The following is a 17,408-nucleotide window of genomic DNA, read 5'->3' on the forward strand; positions in this document are numbered from 1 at the left end:
GATCGCTTGGCGACCGAGGAACGGAAAGAAAAAAAAGCGAAAAGAAAGGCCAACTTGGAGCAACCTCAAGAAAGAAAGGCTACTATTGAGCGTGAGCTTGTGCAAGCGCGCTCTGCGACCGACGCAAGAAGGGAAGCGGCTGAAGAAAGAAGGGCTACTTTGGAGTTAGAGCATGAGGCCCAGAGAGAACAACGCATGAACAACTTGGTACTACATGTCCTCACCTCGAAACCCGAACCGGCCAAAGAAGTTGGTGGTTCATCAAGTGGCGCAAGCCGAGATTCGGACTCCAACAACCCCGTCACCGACAAGTTGACGTTCAGTAAGTATGATGGTAAGATGGACGCTGGTGATGGACGCTAGTGTTGTTCATTCTTGGTTGCATCAATTTAATGCTTATTTTGCAACAACTAAGAAAACGGGAAATAGCAAGGTTTTGACAGCAACTATGTATCTTGCCGGTGATGCCATTAATTGGTACCACTAATGGAAAGAGGCACAACTAGCTGCCCACCTAGAGGAAGCCGACGGAGACGTGTCCCTTTCCTTCAATTGGGCCGACTTCCAAGACAAGCTCAAGGCGCGGTTTATGCCTCCTCAGTACCTAGCACGACTGAAAGAAGATTGGCGCAATCTCAAGCAACATGGGTATGCCAGTCATGTCTTTTTCTAACCGTGTTTTGCAGCTCGGCACTCAATTACGCAAATCGAATGATGAGCGCAAAGAGGCTTTCCTTTTTGGGTTAGACGAATATATCAAGTTTGATGTAGAAGTCTTTGACCCCGCGGATCTCAACAAGGCGGTAGTGATTGCTCTCTCCCAAGAGATGAAGCACAACAAGGGAAAGCCTAAGGAGAATAAGACTTCTCAAGGAACCTCTCAGAATTCTCAAAACACGCAGAATGGTAAGAACGGTAAGAATGGAAACTCTTCTAGCCCATCTTCCTCTAATGCTTCAGAAAAGAACTCTTAGAATGAATCTAAGGGTAAAGCTAGAGCACCTGCAAAACCTAAGCTAACCCCGGATGAAAAAGCTGCACAAGGAATTATAGGAGGATACATCAGGGCTGAAGAACAAGTGATTTATGCTAAGGAAGGTAGATGTTATCAATGTCAAGTCAAGGGGCACATTGAGAAGGCTTGTCCTAAGACAGTCCCACCTAAAGAACTAAAAGCACCCACAGCAACCACAAGCACTTTAATGAACCAAGCTGAATCTTCTCATGTCTCTGACACACACATTGATGAGTCTCTCATGAAGTGTTATGGTCATGTAAAGGGTCAGCGTTTTATCATATTCTTTGATCCAAGCAGTATACATGATGTGATTAGTGCCTCTCTCGTTGAGAGAGCTCGCCTAGAGGTTAGTCAGAACTCCTCTCGAGGTTTTTGGCTTCACTCCTAGTATGGACTCTCTCATCACGAAAGAGTGCCTTGATGTGATGTTTACAGTTCAACAAGCTACTTTCCGTAGGAAATTTCTTGTGTCTCCTCTTTCAGGATGTGATATGCTTTTGGGCATAAGATGGTTTCGTGAGCATAACCCTCTCATTGATTGGGAGGTGTAGCAGGGCTACAGTGTCACTTCACAAGACATACAGTTGGACAGTGGGTTACACTGGGACTGGTTCACACTGGACGGACGTCTGGTCTGGGAGTGACACGTGGCAGGGTACCTACCGACGACCGACGGTGGCCTAGTGGACCTCGTGGCCAGGTCACCACATGGCTGACATTTATGAGCCGTTGGTGGCTCTTTACGGTGGTACATATGAGTAGTAGCGGTCGGTTATCTTATCATTTTTTTTCACCTTTGGTCCAGCATCGTCGAGAGGGCAGTGAGTCTATGCACAGAGCACAGCTTCACCATCCCTGCACATCTGAGCCTCAACACCCCATTTTGTACCTGTGAGTCCTGGGCTAGAGCTGAGTGTGATGCCACGCCAGAGTCTGTACATGGTTCTTTGAGCTAGTCGAGTCCACATGTTCTGGTCCACTGTTGTGTCTCTGTTGTTATCCATTTTTCCTGTGTTTCATTCTGTTTGAGAGAGTTTCCATTTGTTTGAGTGAGATTATCACGCACATTGCACTGAGGGACACCCACACTGTTGAGAGCACGACACATTATCCACGCTACAGGAGGCTAACACTCTCACATTAAATGCCAAAACTAACTCCCCCCTCATCATTCGTGCTGAGGAGGGCTTGCATTCTTTGCCTCTCATCTCTCATGTACAGGTAAAGCGTGAATTATGACGAGGAGCACAAGCGGCATTCACCTATGAATGCTCCAGTTTCCCAGAGCATTCAGGCTCCAGCTAAGTATTCAGATTTGTTTACCAAGTTTAAACATCTCTTTTTGCAGGATGATCTTCGATTTTCCACCTCGTCTTCCACCCGAGCGGCCGGAGGACCATCGCATCGAGCTTATGGAGGGGGCCCGGCCTATCAATAAGGCTCCCTATCGTTTGAACAAGACACAGGAGGAAGAGTTAGAGCGACAACTCACGGAGTTGGTGGCTAGAGGATTCATACGTCCTAGTGTAAGACCTTTTGCTACTCCTATTTGTTTGTTCGCAAGAAGGATGGTTCGTCTCGTTTGTGTGTTGATTACAGGGCATTGAACAAGATGACCGTCAAGAACAAGTTTCTGATGCCTCGCATTGAGTATATCCTAGATAGGCTCAACGGGGCAAAGGTTTTCAGCAAGGTCGATCTCAAAAGTGGATACCATCAGGTACGGATATTCAAAGGCGACATCTTCAAGACCGCTTTCCGCACCGAACGAGGGCAATGGGAGTATATTGTTATGCCTTTTGGATTGACAGGAGCCGTGGGTACATTTAATCATCTCATGGTAGGTCGTTTCGGTGATATGGTCGGTGTATGTGTGTTCATCTTTTTGGATAATATTCTCATTTTTTCTGCATCGTATGTCGAAAGAGTACTAACCCGTTTGGATGAGTGTCAGTTGTACATTGCAGCTAAGAAGTCTGAATTTTTTCTTACTGAAGTCACTCATCTGGGTTATATTATTTCTGCAGAAGGCGTCAAGCTAGAACCCACGAAGGTGGAACAAGTTCGTAATTGGAATTTGCCCAAAACTGCATATGATGTGCGTTCTTCTTTGGTTTATGTCAAGCATATAGTTCGCACATAGAGAATTTTGTACGCATTGTTGTACCTATGACTGATGTTTTGAAAGGGGTAAAGACTCGCCGTCAACGCATAGACTTGCCCGAAGCAGCCATTGAGGCTTTCACAGCTCTCAAGGTTGCGGTGACAGAAGCATCGTGTCTTATTCTTGCCTCTTGGGATGACCACTTTGAGGTATGGACGGATGCGAGCAATGTCGCCATAGGCGCTGTGCTTCAGCAGCATGGTCGTCCGGTAGCTTTCCTTAGCCCGAAGCTCAATAGTGCGGAAAAGAATTATTCAATTTATGATAAAGAACTTTTGTCTGTCATTCACTCTCTTTAGCATTGGAAGCATTTTCTTTATGGTAGAGAGTTTACAGTTTGCACAGATCATCAAGCCCTCAAGTGGCTCCAGTCTATGTCTAGTGCACATTGGAGTGATCGCCAGGCACGGTGGTCACAATTTTTTGAGCAATTTGGAGGTTTGATTGAGTATGTGCCTGGAAAAGCTAACCCTGTTGCAGATGCGTTGAGTCGCAAAGGACAGATTTTGGCTCTTGAGTCAAGATCCACATTTTCTATTCAGGGTGTGTCTTTCGACAGCATGAAGAATCAGTATGCGGATTCCGAGTTTAGTAAGCATTGGTTGCAGGCTCTTGCTTCCTAAGGGCCAAGCAACTATCTCATTCGTGATGGTTTGTTGTATTTTCGTCAACGTTTATGTGTGTTGCTCTCTCTCAGGTGAACCAGATCGCATGATGCACGTGATTCTCTCACGGGTGGGCACAAGGGAATGAACACCACTTCGGAAAAAATAGAAAGATTCTTTTATTGGCCTAAAATGTAAAAGGATGTGTTTCATTATGTCACACAGTGCACTATATGTCAAAAGGTAAAAGCTCCTCGGGGTAAGCAGCAAGGCCTCTTGCTTCCGCTGCCTACTCCCGATGGACCTTTTCAAGATATTTCTATGGATTTTGTGACTAACCTTCCACCAAGTTTGCATTCAAGGAACACTCAATGTTTGACAATTGTCGATCATTTCAGCAAGTTTTGCATGTTGATTCCTTGTAAAGCCACAGTCATTGCATAAGATGTAGCACGGTTGTTCATTAAGCATTGGTACCCCCTCTGTGGTTTGCCAAAATCAATTGTTTCAGATAGGGATGTTAAGTTCACGTCCAATTTTTGGCGCGCACTCTTTGAAAATTTTGGCACTAGGTTAAATTTTTCATCGGCTTTTCATCCACAGTCAGATGGTCAGACAGAGATTTACAATCAATTGGCTTTTGATGTTTTAAAGTCATATGTGCATGATCAATAGTGTCAGTGGGAGCTCTATCTCCCATTAATCCAAGCTATTTTGAATGACTCTTTTTCTTCTGCCATTGGTCGAACTCCGTATGAGGCAGCTTTTGGCCGTCCGTTCCAATCACTTTTGACTCGCCCGGTCAGTCAAATGTCTGATGCCAATGTTGAAAGTCAGTCATTGGATGAGATTTTTGAGCGTGTGAAGCTTCGGTTAAGCAAGGCTCAAGAATCTTATTCATGGTAGGCTAATAAGCATCGTCAGGATGTTTCGATCAAGGAAGGGGATTGGGTGTATTTAAGAATCATGAAGCAACGTCTTAAGCAAGTTGGAAAGAAGTGCCCAAAGTTATCTTTTCGTATGTATGGTCCATTTCCAGTCATTAAAAAGATAAATGAGGTTTCAATGAAATTGCAGTTGCCTAACTCATGGTCAATGCACAACGTTTTCCATGTTTCTTGGTTGAAAGTGCTTAAGGGAACACCTCAAAAGGACATTTCGAAAGAAGAAGAACCAGAGATCATCGATGAAGCTGAAGTCATGGAGCGGGAGCAAGTGTTGTTGCATCAGTTTCGACATGGTTCGAAGAAGCAAGTGAGACAATACTTTTTGAAGTTTAAGGATCGAGGGACCCACGAAGCAGTGTGGGTCGACGAAGAGTTTTTCAAGGATTATCCAAAGTTGTTGGCAGACTACAAGGAAGCTATGCAGCTCGGTACCAGTACCTCACTTTAAAAAGGAGGGGATGTCACGTGACACATCCAACCCTATGTGTCCGTGGACAAGCTACTTCATAACAAGGGTTCCGTCAATCCAGTCAGTCTAGATTAGCAAGTGTTTTGGCACTTTTGTGAGTCTGTTCGCAGACCGTGCATGCCCAGGCACTTAGTGTAGATGCATATCCTCTGGTTACACACAGCATGATCATAAGCATTCCCATCAGAATCCATCGAAATCCTCAGGGGAATTTTCCAATGCATTTAACCTATTTTTGACATTTTTCACTTATTAATTTAAGTGACTTTTGTTGGGAATTGGCTAGGGAAAATTGGGTAAGATAATAGATAAGCAAACCTAGGCTAGCACTATTTGGTAGAAGAGCAAGGAGAACACAGGCCACAGGCGACACGTTCCCCCTCTCTCTCTCAGCAAGACTTCCCCCTTGGTGGCGTTTTCCCTCCAAGCAAGACACCCCAACACCTAGAGTTTTTCATCCATAGCCTCATCGCCATAGACTCCCCTTCTGCTGGCGCTTCTCAGCAGGCCATTATCGCCTCCTTTCCTAGCATTTTCAGCATCGCCACAGCAGAAAATCAGCGACTAAAGCCTCAAGAATTCAGCAATTCCGGACCAGCCAGACCAGCGTTTTTTTGGAGAACTTTCAAGGCTGCAAATTATCGTTTTCAAAGCTGCAAATCAGCGTTCTTATGAGCAGCAAGACAGTGTTTTTATGCTACAAAGGGCTGCGTGTTTGCATCAGCAAATTTCAGCCTCATTGGCGTTTTTGGACAGCCATACCGCAGTCATCGGGATTCTCAGTTTTCAGCCATAGACTAGGTTCGCCATCGCCACCGTCGACATCGACATAGCCAGCCATTGTAGACTCATTGCATCAGCAATTGGACCAGATTGTGCAATCAACAGTAGACCACTCTTGCCAACGAGAGTGGGGCCTTCGGAGGAGGGTTTTACAATGTCTTTGGTGTTGTATTCTCTTCTCTCCTATCTCTCAGCCTCACACATTTTCATGCACATTGTCCATTCACTTTGTTAGTGATCATTGCACTCTCTCATTAAGAACGGAAGGCTCTCCCTTCCATAAGAACAAAAGGAACCTTGAGCATAGTACGGAGCACTCATCTTGAGAAAAGTACAACATTCATTCCGCTGCACCTTACACAGCGGCTTCTCAAGAGCATGTGCAGCATGTGACCATCCTGTGGAGAGTCAACGACACTGTTTGTGGGATTGCCCCATGGCACAACAGGTTTGGCTGCGGGTCCTTCAATTGACGCCAGCCCTTTCCACAGCTCACCAGTACACTTGGGGCGCTGCAACCTGGTCCACTCTCACGGGCCCTGCGCTCCATTTTGAGTTGGCTTCCACTAGCAGGATGATTGTGATCTAGGAGGGTTGACCTACACTACAGTTTGCCACAGAGTTCATCCCGAAGGAGTGGTGCATCAACAGAGAGTGGTGTTGGGAGCTCATCAACGGCCTGACACTCTAGTTTATTTGGTGGGCCCGATGCTTTCGTATCTTCGAGGCTCGACGTGTTCCACCGGCAAAGACTGTTAGGGACAATTGGCTGGAGCTGATACACACACTCACGGGTCAGTTTGAGAGACTTTAGGGCAGCTCCGACCGCCCAGGGCCTTTCTTAACCATGGTTCAGGGTGCGACTAGATGGAACTACCGCCACCAGTGTGGCTTTTCCCTCCTCCCATCTCGTGATTTAGCCCCCATTATACATATCTTTTTCTCACTTGACCAACCTGTAATTGCATAGAGAAGCATGTGCAAGCGTTAGGAATCATTTTCGAATAGTTTCCATGGCTTTATAAGCTCATTTATGCTGCAAGAAGCCCAAAAAACAGGCTTTTTGCGACTCTTATGTGGTTCAAGGACCTTTAATAAAAATATCTTCAACGGTTGAGAATTTAGACATGCTGCAACAATCAAAGTTGATCAAGCCCTACGCATTGAGCAAACAGATTTTGACTCCAACAACTTCAAAAATTTAGCGTTTTCAACAGCAAATTAGGGTTCCTGCAGAAAATTTTAGCATATGTATAATTGATGTTTCTCAATCCTCTTGTTGTTTGTTTACAGATAACTCGTAGCAGGATTGTCATAGACCAAAGAAGGCAGATTTCCAAGCATGGAAATGGAGATCCACTCTCTATGGAACCACTTATTTGAGAACATGTTGGAATCATTGTCCAAACTTGTTTGACTTCGTTTGAGAATACTGGCCAACTTTAAGCACATATCTCTATTCCCATGGATCCCAATACCAGGCTGTCATTGTATGATTCTTCACTGATCGTTGAGGCTACCAAGTAATGAAAACTAGTCAGTACTCATTTTGTTGTTGAACACCCGTTTCACCCTCACTTTTTCCAGTATGACTTTGTAAGTCATTTATGCAAAAGCACACAAAGTCACATTGGGAGCTCTTACGATCTTGTGGCTTCTTCAACAAAGAAAGTCTTTAGATATTTAATAAAAACATTGAAGCTCTTGATTATAACTTAGGTACCTTCCACACAAAAATCTTTTGTCCGGCTGCCTTAAGCACAACCATTTTATGTGCACATGAGATGTCACTGTGCAAAGAGTAACTTCTTGACAGGAGAATTCACAATGTCCACAGTGTTTCAACCTACTGTGTATGCAACATCCTGACCTCCCATTTGCATATAATATTTCACGCGTTGTGAAACAATGAAGAGTGGTTTATTTAGCTTGGATTAAATATAGCATATACATTTTGCTATATATGTGGTTGCTTTCTGTCTCTAGCTAATCACTAGGACCAAATGTTATACACTTTGATATCATGAGATTTTAAAAGGTCGCGAAAATTCACCGTATTATTTGTGAAAGTAATGTCACAGCTGTAAGCAGCTTTCTTCTCTGCATTGTTCATCCCACTCTGTCACATTGTCTTCAAGAAAATCAGCTTCAAAAAAAAAGTTACAAACCACTCTCAGCGATTAGTGTGCAGAGGAAAAAGTGAGAACCTGAATAAGGCCTACTGAAAGCCCCAAAAAACGATGAATTCTCCCCATCCATTCAGCATCACGTTGGGCAAGGTAATCATTCACTGTAATGACTGGATCATAGTGAAAGGTAAGGTATCTTTACATTTAGTCCTAAAATAAAAGAACAGGTTACTTTCCTTTATTTCAATACAAAACTTGGAAATAATCACTCATTCCTTGCAGCTGTGATTATAGAAACGTATCATCACAAGGTATCATTCACTATACAACTGGATTGTACTACAAGAGTATGATGCTCCAATCGTTCAGTTGTACTTCAAACAACAGAAGACAGTAGGTACACTATCTTAAAATACTTGAAATCCTATGCAGCTTCCAAAAAACGGAAAAATACAAGGGCAAGCATGCATAAAGGAGGATGTCCTTCAAGAAGGGAATACCGTGCAAACATCTCTCCTGGAGGTGCACTTTGGTATGGTTAGGATGTGAAGTACCTTACGTACGTGGGTACATGTTTGGAACGTAAGGTACGAATGATTCGAGTTATTAGGTACGTAACATTCGTATGTTTTTTTTTTTTAAAAGCCTACCATCTAGAATACTAAAGGAAATTTGTGATACATTCATACATATCACTCCACAAATATTAAAACTGCAGACCGAGATTGCCAAAAAACATAAAGTTTGAGACTTTTGCAATTGTATAATACTGTAAACCACTTGAGACATCCAACACTAAACAATTAGAAGAGAACAACAGATACAACACTTCAATTTGACTCTAAACTATTACGTACAACAACAACAAACTCCAAAAACTTTAGATTGCACAATGGATGTCAGACTGGAAAACAGTGAACAATGGAATCAATCCTGAACACTATAAAGTACCTCATATGACATGAGACATAAAGCATAGTCTCATCAAGATGACAAAATCCGTAAAAACGTCCAATGATTACAAATACATACAAGATTACAAATTACAAAAGAATTCTTGATGTCAAATAGCTCTAGGGTAGTGATTGGTTACGTCTAGGTCTCATCCCACCCCCTTGAGATTGAAGCACGTCGAACAGGGGGCATTCTCAAGGGAGGCCACGATGTGCAAGCTATACAGATTGGAGGTAGAGTCTAAGGTACATTTGTCTGCAATTGTATATGTTTTAATAACATTCAAGCCCATTACCCATCTTGGTTTGGAGGGGTAGAGCTCTCTTCAGTCAATGAAGATGACCCTACTCTCTTCAGTCAGTGATGATAACCCTACACCAGCGGCGCTTGGGTACTTTTCTGCTTGGGATGTACCAACATTGAAATAATCTGGTGCGGACGGGGAGTGAGAGAGACAATATCACACAAATGAGGCTGTTTTCTCGCTCTACGCAAATGGCATCTCATTAGTGTGCTACAACACTGAGCACAGCATGTAGTCACCTTTGCCAGAGCAGAGGAAATCGGAGCACATCACCGATGGAGAGCCCCTGGTTGGTAGTGGTTACAAACCATCAGATCAACACAGCCGGGCAATCCAGAATATTAAAGCCAAACCTCAGTGACATCTCCAAGGGAGATGGCAGCGGAGGACCGTTGACCCTATGGAGATCATTTGAGTTCTTACAAAGGACTTCCCTATGAACACTATGCTAAACCCTCCCATCACCACAAGATGGAGCTATCTAGGCTTGCATTTTCATGGTGATGTACTATCCCAGGCATATAGATGTGCATTGAGCGCCATAGTGAGTAGAGCTCCCCCTGCCATCATGTTCACCCACACTACTCTCATGCCTTGTATACCGTCCACACATCCATTCAGTCTCTGACACAGATACATCATAGCAGAGACATCAGGATCACACTGATACTTTTTACATGGTTTCGTCTCATGAGCCAATTCTCTTTGGCCTCTACAAGACACTACTGGAATCGATCGTGGCTGATCTAGAGCAACATCTGTGGCGAGAACTGCAAGGCCAGGTAGATGCCCACACTTGGAGAAAATTGCCGTCATCCGTTGTTCCTTTCTCATCATCAGATTCACGTTTTTTTCTGTCACTATGACATTTGTCACAAAAGGATTTCAGATGACACAAATGGCTGTGATCTCTAGATACATGAACTTGAAATTGAATTCCATCAATTAACAGGATTTCAACTTGGGCCTTCTTCAAAGAAAAAACTTTCAGCAAAGAAACTACAGTTTAAGCAAACATTTTTTCAGAAAATTCTGTCAGATACTCGCAAAACATGGTTTCAAGGAGAGTCAAGTGGCAAATCAAATTATAGCTTATAGCTATTATTATATGCTAAGTTCGATGTTTTATTGCATTACCGTTAAGAACTTTTTGGTTTAATTACTATTCATTTCTATATGAATGTTATGAAATTTAACTATTTCAAAATAACTTTTGTGATTTGAAAAGCGTATTTTGGGGTATTGCCCAAACGATAGGTTTTTGGCAGGAAGTGAAAAACATACTACTACAAAGAGGTCATAGATTTTGAAATAGAACATCATATATTGACAAAGATTGCGGCGCTGGCATTCATTTGGGTGCGATACTTTTGCTAACAAGAGTAGTTGAAGGAGATTTAGGAGCACTTTATTAACTTTAAGCCAAATTTCATCATGAAGAATGACAAAGATTGCCAACATTTATATCAAGACAAAGAATTCAGAAGTTAAGATGTTTGCAGTGAACGTGTTTGAACCTGGCATATTCTCAATGGAGATGATAAGAGGCTTGATAGGTTCGCATCAAGAAGCCTCAGGATTGATCGCATATTTTAATATGACCGTAAGATCGCTCACGATGCATGTATCCATGCACATGATCAATGATTCAAACCAACGTGGTGTCTCCGTGATAACTTTTGTATACAACACAACATTACAATAAAGTACTATAATTCCAAAGTGCATAAGATGATGTGCAGCTGCCCTTACATAAATGTTGCTATCTTTGTTCACTAGTTTCATATTTTTCTTTTTTAGCCTTAGTTAAAGGTCTTCGATAGAAAAAATAAATGATGAATCTAAGCGTTAGGATTTGCTTAGAGAACCCTGAAAGTTCTTCATAGCTCCACAGTCACCCACAAACATTCAAATGCATCCTTCCCTTCTAAGGTTGTGATCTTAATCAACCTTTAGATTGGAGTAGTCTACTCACAATCTGTTAGCAATACTTTCTCTCTTTAGAGATTTCTGTCTAGACTCTAGAATGATTCTCTCTTTCTGGCGTTGATGTCTTCCATTGAGATAAAAGGCTGCGGGCCGACTCGAAGTAAAAATAAATTTTAAGAAAGAGCGCTTTATCACTAATTTCACACCTTAAGACTATTCAGAGCTTTATTTTCTTCTGCGTCATCAAGGCCTTCAAATTAGGCCTCAAGGCTCAGTTGTTTGGTTGGATTAGCATGGTAGCACTTCAAAGGGGGACAGCACCTAAGGCGCTAGTGCATATGTGCACAACAGTCTTATGGTCAGTTGCTGCAATTAAACAAATACAAATAGGGGCACTCACAATGGCGGTTCAAGCCCACCAACTCTCTCTATGATGCATTGTACGGCATACCCTGGTCTCTTAGTTCAGTTTGTTCTTATGATGATAAGTTCGCCAAATGTGTTTATTAGTTCCAAAATTGCAGTTTCCATGGTGTGTGTCTTTCATTGCCGGCTGGCTTGAGGGTCATATTTCCCTTCATGCATGTGCAAAAGACTTTAATTGTGCCTCAAATGCACAAAGCTTTGTATCTTGCGCATAGCGCAGGCCGCAATGCATACCATGAAGAGTGTAAGACATGTGAATTCATTAAAACTTCAAGCCTCTATACTAATCAATGAGAGCATTCCACAACCCTTAATTAACTGCTCGATGATTATGACAATGATGGTGACAAGAACGATTGCTAAATTTCACAAGATTTCAAAACCTTTGAAAGATGAAGATGGATGATAACTTGTTTTTTTTACCCAGACAGCATTTGTTCCACAGTGTACCAAGCCAATATTTCAGAGGCTGGAACATTGCACTCTCCTGGCCCCCAGAAATGATCAGGAATAGTTTTCTATAGTATTTCATGGATACCATGGAGTGAACATCGTATTTAGCGGTTGATCTTTTCCTTATATCACAGTCCCCTTTCTTCCAAGATTGCTCAATGTTCAGCTCCCTTCAGGAGTGACTGACACAATGAAAAACTTCACTCTGCCATAACCAAATAACCACAGCGCCCAAATCTATGTGCCTTGAAGGGGAGAGAGGCAGTATCCTTCTTGGGCACGACGCAATGCTAGATCAATAGGACCAGTTAGCCTTCATTCAGAGCCTAGGTACGTCGATGATGAAGATGAGGAGTCCAGCCCAAGGGGGACATATAGTGCTATTTTCAATGGCGGGCTAAGAGGGCTAGTTGATAGGTCAAAACACCCTTCTCCCCCTCTTTAAGAAATAGAGGGCTCTGGCATATTGCTGAAGCACTAGTAATTTCCCAGCACAAGCTAAACAGTATAAATATAACTTATATGATGTACATTGCATGCAAAAGGAAAGAATAAAATAATAAGTCCCAAACTACTGAATAACTGCAGCTTTCTTTTATAAGAACAGTCCTTCATAAGTGTCTCACAGATATTAATAACAGAGAGGTTAAGAGCAGCTCCTGCTCTGGATTGCAATGCAAATAAGGACAAACTTCTGCAGCTGGGGTTTGTAAAGCCATGAAACCCAAAAAAAAAGAACTTACTATGAACACCCTCACCAGTCAGCGCATTCAAATAAGCTGTAAAGCAAACAGAATTTCACTTGTCACAAGTTTGCCATTTGTATATGTTCAAACAGAAATCTAATCAAATGAGCTACAACATGTTTAACCTGCCAAAGGAGAAACCAAAGTCTTGCCTTCACCAGTCTTCATCTCTGCTATAGCCCCATCATGCAAAACTGCCCCCCCAATAATCTATAAAACAGAATATAGATTATCTATAAAAAAAAATAAGGTAGTAAAAAATCACAGACTTCAGTATAATTCTGACATACATACAAAACCAAAGCAGGCAAAAAAGAGCTTTGAGCATATGCCTCCCCAATAAACTATAAGATGCACCTCCCCCAAAAAAGCAAAAAAAATTCACTCTACGCCAGCAAAAAAGGCTTCAAACAATACCCATGGATTTTCCAATGCAAAAGAAAATTCTGTAATATTGTACAATTTAGTGGATGCATGTAACGAACTCGACCATGAGGAAAACTAGAGCAGGATATACCTATCCTTTATACAACTAGTGCACCTAATCGTTCAAAAGAAATTGAGAGACCAGGCAGCATTGATGCAAAACAGGAGAGAGGGTCAGCATGATGACAAGCCTTGATGGTTAACGGTTACATATACACATGAAATTGTCAAAGAGTACGAAAGAAAGGAGATATTGTGTCAACACCTGAGAAAATCTCATTGCTTCTGCCACAAAACACCCAATAATACAAAGCATACCTGGACATCAAAATGTCTCATGCCTAGGACCCGCCTTGATGCCTCTCTAACAACAGCAAAGGCCTCTGTATCAAACCATTTACACAAGCTTTCAATTTACCATCCATGTAAAAACAGGAACAGAGAAGAGAATATTGATCCACAAACAAAGAGGCTTAAAGAACAAAAAGATTGGAATTGACACATACCAGCTTGTAGGTCTTCCAATGTCTCCCCAGCTTTGATGCGTTGTCTAAATTCATGCGTCTTGGATTTCAGCTAAAAAACCACAAGTATTGTTTCAAGAACAAACACATAAAATTCTTTCAAGGATTTGCCTGATAAAGGAGATCAAATTCAAAGATTTTTATTTGTTTGTTTGTACGCCTGCATATGTGTGCATGGGTGCTTTATTTTTCTGGTACCAAAAAAGAAAGGATAGAAAATGAAATGATCTGCTACATCTGCCAAAAGATGAAATGAGCTAGGAAAGGGACGACGACGAAGAAAGAAAGCTTCAATAACGTCTAATAGAGGCCGAAATATGCCTGAGGCAAATCGATATACATGAGTATATCCTCTAGCTATCCAAAAGAAAATTAAATAAGGTATAAAATGAGAGAGAGTAAAAACTGACAGTATACATGGCAGGATGGACAGATGGAGCTCTAACTCTAGGGGTAGAAGAATCATAGTAACAAGGAATGGGAAATGAAAACGGGGAATGGCATTGATTGCCATTTTCTGTGACTATGTAGTCACATAGAATGAGGACGGGAACGGAAATTCGTAGGCAGACAAAAAAAATGCCCATTCTTTGTTACTATGAGAAGAATGCATCAGTATATGGTGGGTGGGTGTGTGTGCGCGCGTGGGAGTGTGTGCTGCGCAAACTGCCCCTGCGCACCCTGAGACCTGCGTAAACTTCAGCCCCTGCGCGCCCTTCCAACTTGCGTGAGTTGCCCGTCCAGAGCACTCTGCGCGCTCTCTTTGCGGCAGTTGGCTCTCAGCGCAGCCGTCTGTCCCTGCGCAATCTAATCTCATCCCTCTATACAGCTAGCGTTCTGTTTTTGGGGTGTGTGTGTGTGTGTGTGTGTGTGTGTGTGTGTGTGTGTGTGTGTGTGTGAACCTTCAAAATCTTCTCATGAGGTACAGATCAAAGGTCCGTCAGCTTCCACCTTGATGGCTGGGGCAAATAAAGACAAAGGAAAGCAAGCACAATTGCAGACGCTTCCTACTCCTCCCAATGCAAAAGATAAAGGCAAAGAATAGGTTGTATCTTCTCAAGCTTGGCTAGTGCCAAAGAAAACTGTTAAAGCCCGCCCTCTGGCATCTTCTCGCAACTATGTGCCCCCATTGAAGAATCTTCCTCAAAAGAAACTCCCTTGTAATGACAACACTTCTTTGGCTGAGGCCTCAGATAAGGTTGTCCGTTCCTACAAGGAAGTAGTTACAAGGGAAGCCTCTTCATCCCAAGGTTCCCCTATCTTGAGTGCTCTTGATCAAGATTGTGCTACGTCTCCTCATGTGTCCACTACAGATGAGGATGTGCAAATGGGCACCAGTGCTTGAATCTCTTTTTCTTGTTTCCTCACCCACTGTATATACTGTATAGGATGCATAGTTCTTTAAATTGCATCTCATATAATGTGCGTGGGATATGCAATCACGACAAGTGGCATCTCAACTGGCACTATGTACATACATGTAGTACGTACATGTATTGTTCTTCAAGAGTATAATCAGTATCATTTTGCCGAACAAATTTCTTATTTTGCGGGTTATTGGATAGCTTATGCAGGATCAGCTGGCTTTTCTGGAGTGCTTATGCTCGTTCGGCATGAGCTCTTCCTAATTTTGGTCTTTGGCATCCTCAACAGAATCTCCCGATGCTGCAAAGTTTTCATCAATTTATGAATTACATGTTGCCCCCTCTGATGCCTGAGGCAGTACCACCTCCTCCAGCACCCGACAGTATAAGAGCCACTAACCGACAATCTACCCAACCTTCTGTTCCAATTGGAAGAATTTTCAGAAACATGGTACAGCCGTCTAACCTTGATCCGGGTGCAACCGCCTCTACCACCACCATCACCTCCTAGGTACAATGGTTGGAGCCAATATGGATATCCCTACTATCGACATCCGGGGTACATCTAGGGTTTGCACCAAACTAACCAAAAGATTTCAAGGATGGTAGAACCACAGTAAAATTTTTCATTTTTTCTAGAGTGAAAGATAGGAAGAAAGCCTTGCAGTTCCTACAGCAATGTGACAACATCTATGCATTGGGGAACTAAACTAAAGAAACAATTGCACGAATATTGTCTCTCTAAACAAATATCACATTGCAAGAACTTATGGACCATGCTACGGTCGAATACAAGCTTATGAAAGGAAAGCTAGAGTTTACTACAGAAGCCCCGACAAACAATCAAAATCCTCGGCCACAACGAACGAATTCTCGGGATTCTCGTGACAGTCAACCACAAAGACCTCGCTTGACGCTACAAAAACGAGAAACTCTATTACAAGAAGGCTCACGTTTTTGGATGTCCCCAAAGAACAGATAGACCCGCAGAGCCTTCAATGATTGGAAGCTAGTGCTTTATTCATGGGTCGGACCTTGTTGGTCATTCACGGGAGGAGTATTGAAAAGAAAATTGGGTACAATCTAAGAAGTATTTTACTCTTGGAACCTCCAAGCGACGCATGTTGCGGTCTAGGGGGCGTTTGGTTGTAAAAGGCCTCTATATCTCATGGCTCGGACCTTTCTAGATTATTTGTAGGAGTGATGAGGGAGTCGTTCAATAGCTCATGGCCCAGACCTGGATGGTTATTTGCGGGGGGAGTGTTCAAACTTCAACTTCATCGACGACTTTATGTTTCTTTGTCTTGTAACATGCATATGTAGGCATCTATGTTGCATCTTGATGCACCATCCTACTCGAGTGAGATTGCCTGGGCATGTAACTTTAGTGCATCAAGACACTCGTTATAGATCAATATCGCCAGTGTTGTATCTCATTGAAGCAATATAAAGAATACTGAAAGGGGCACCACAATTTGGGGCTTGTGCACTCTGGGGTGAAGCTCCACCACTCCATGTCTCGTGTGAAGTGTGTCTCTCTCAGTTCAGTTGTTTTGAAGCATCTAGAGTCTGTTCGGTGTTCTTTTCCTTTTGGCACGTGGTGCCATCCCGTTAAAGGCCAACTTGACATTTAGGACAAATCAGAGTCCAGACACATCTTGGTTACATCTTCTGGGCATATAAAACAAATGAAAGTAAAATGCTTCTGGAAAAACCCTCTTAGGACTCCTAAGAGGTATAGCTACAGTGGGGTTTCAACACATTAAATAAAAGGGAGCTAACTTAAATAAAGGATGTGATTCACTCATTAGGGAGTGGGATACGGAACTCTACAATGATTGCTTTGCCTCCCTTTCCGGTTACCCACTTGCCATTCTTCCTTGCCTCTTTCGCTTTAGCCACATCTGTTGGTCTATTCTCAGCTGCAATGGTGTCAGCTCGTTTACTATCCACACCTTTGTTCCTTGAGTGATTTCGTTTGTTTCATTACTGACAATTTTGTCAAGTTTATCCATGTATGTGTGTCACAAATTGTTGAGGTGTCAACCACTAAAGATGAAGGGGGTTACGACTCTAGAATCCTAAACCTAGACAACTTACTAAAGATGATTGAAGGGCCTACAAACCCTAACTGAAGGCAAAGAGGGTTAGGGTTAAAATCCTAACT

General features: G+C 42.6%; 1 protein-coding gene across 1 annotated transcript in view; it reads right to left on the reverse strand.

The window, feature by feature from the left end:
- LOC147442845 (protein translocase subunit SECA2, chloroplastic-like) overlaps window positions 1-17,408 on the reverse strand; it is a 111,553-nt gene that overhangs the window by 56,394 nt on the left and 37,751 nt on the right. The window contains exons 5-10 of the mRNA XM_086528861.1: window positions 13,860-13,929; window positions 13,672-13,736; window positions 13,053-13,137; window positions 12,925-12,960; window positions 8,194-8,285; window positions 8,040-8,105 (exon numbers count right to left, since the gene is read on the reverse strand). Coding sequence (XP_086384987.1) covers window positions 8,040-8,105; window positions 8,194-8,285; window positions 12,925-12,960; window positions 13,053-13,137; window positions 13,672-13,736; window positions 13,860-13,929 — 414 coding nt within the window. The remainder of the gene's footprint in view (window positions 1-8,039; window positions 8,106-8,193; window positions 8,286-12,924; window positions 12,961-13,052; window positions 13,138-13,671; window positions 13,737-13,859; window positions 13,930-17,408) is intronic.

The sequence above is a fragment of the Adiantum capillus-veneris genome, chromosome 14 (genome assembly GCF_014529385.1).
Source record: "Adiantum capillus-veneris isolate H3 chromosome 14, ASM1452938v2, whole genome shotgun sequence".
Lineage (NCBI taxonomy): Eukaryota > Viridiplantae > Streptophyta > Polypodiopsida > Polypodiales > Pteridaceae > Adiantum > Adiantum capillus-veneris.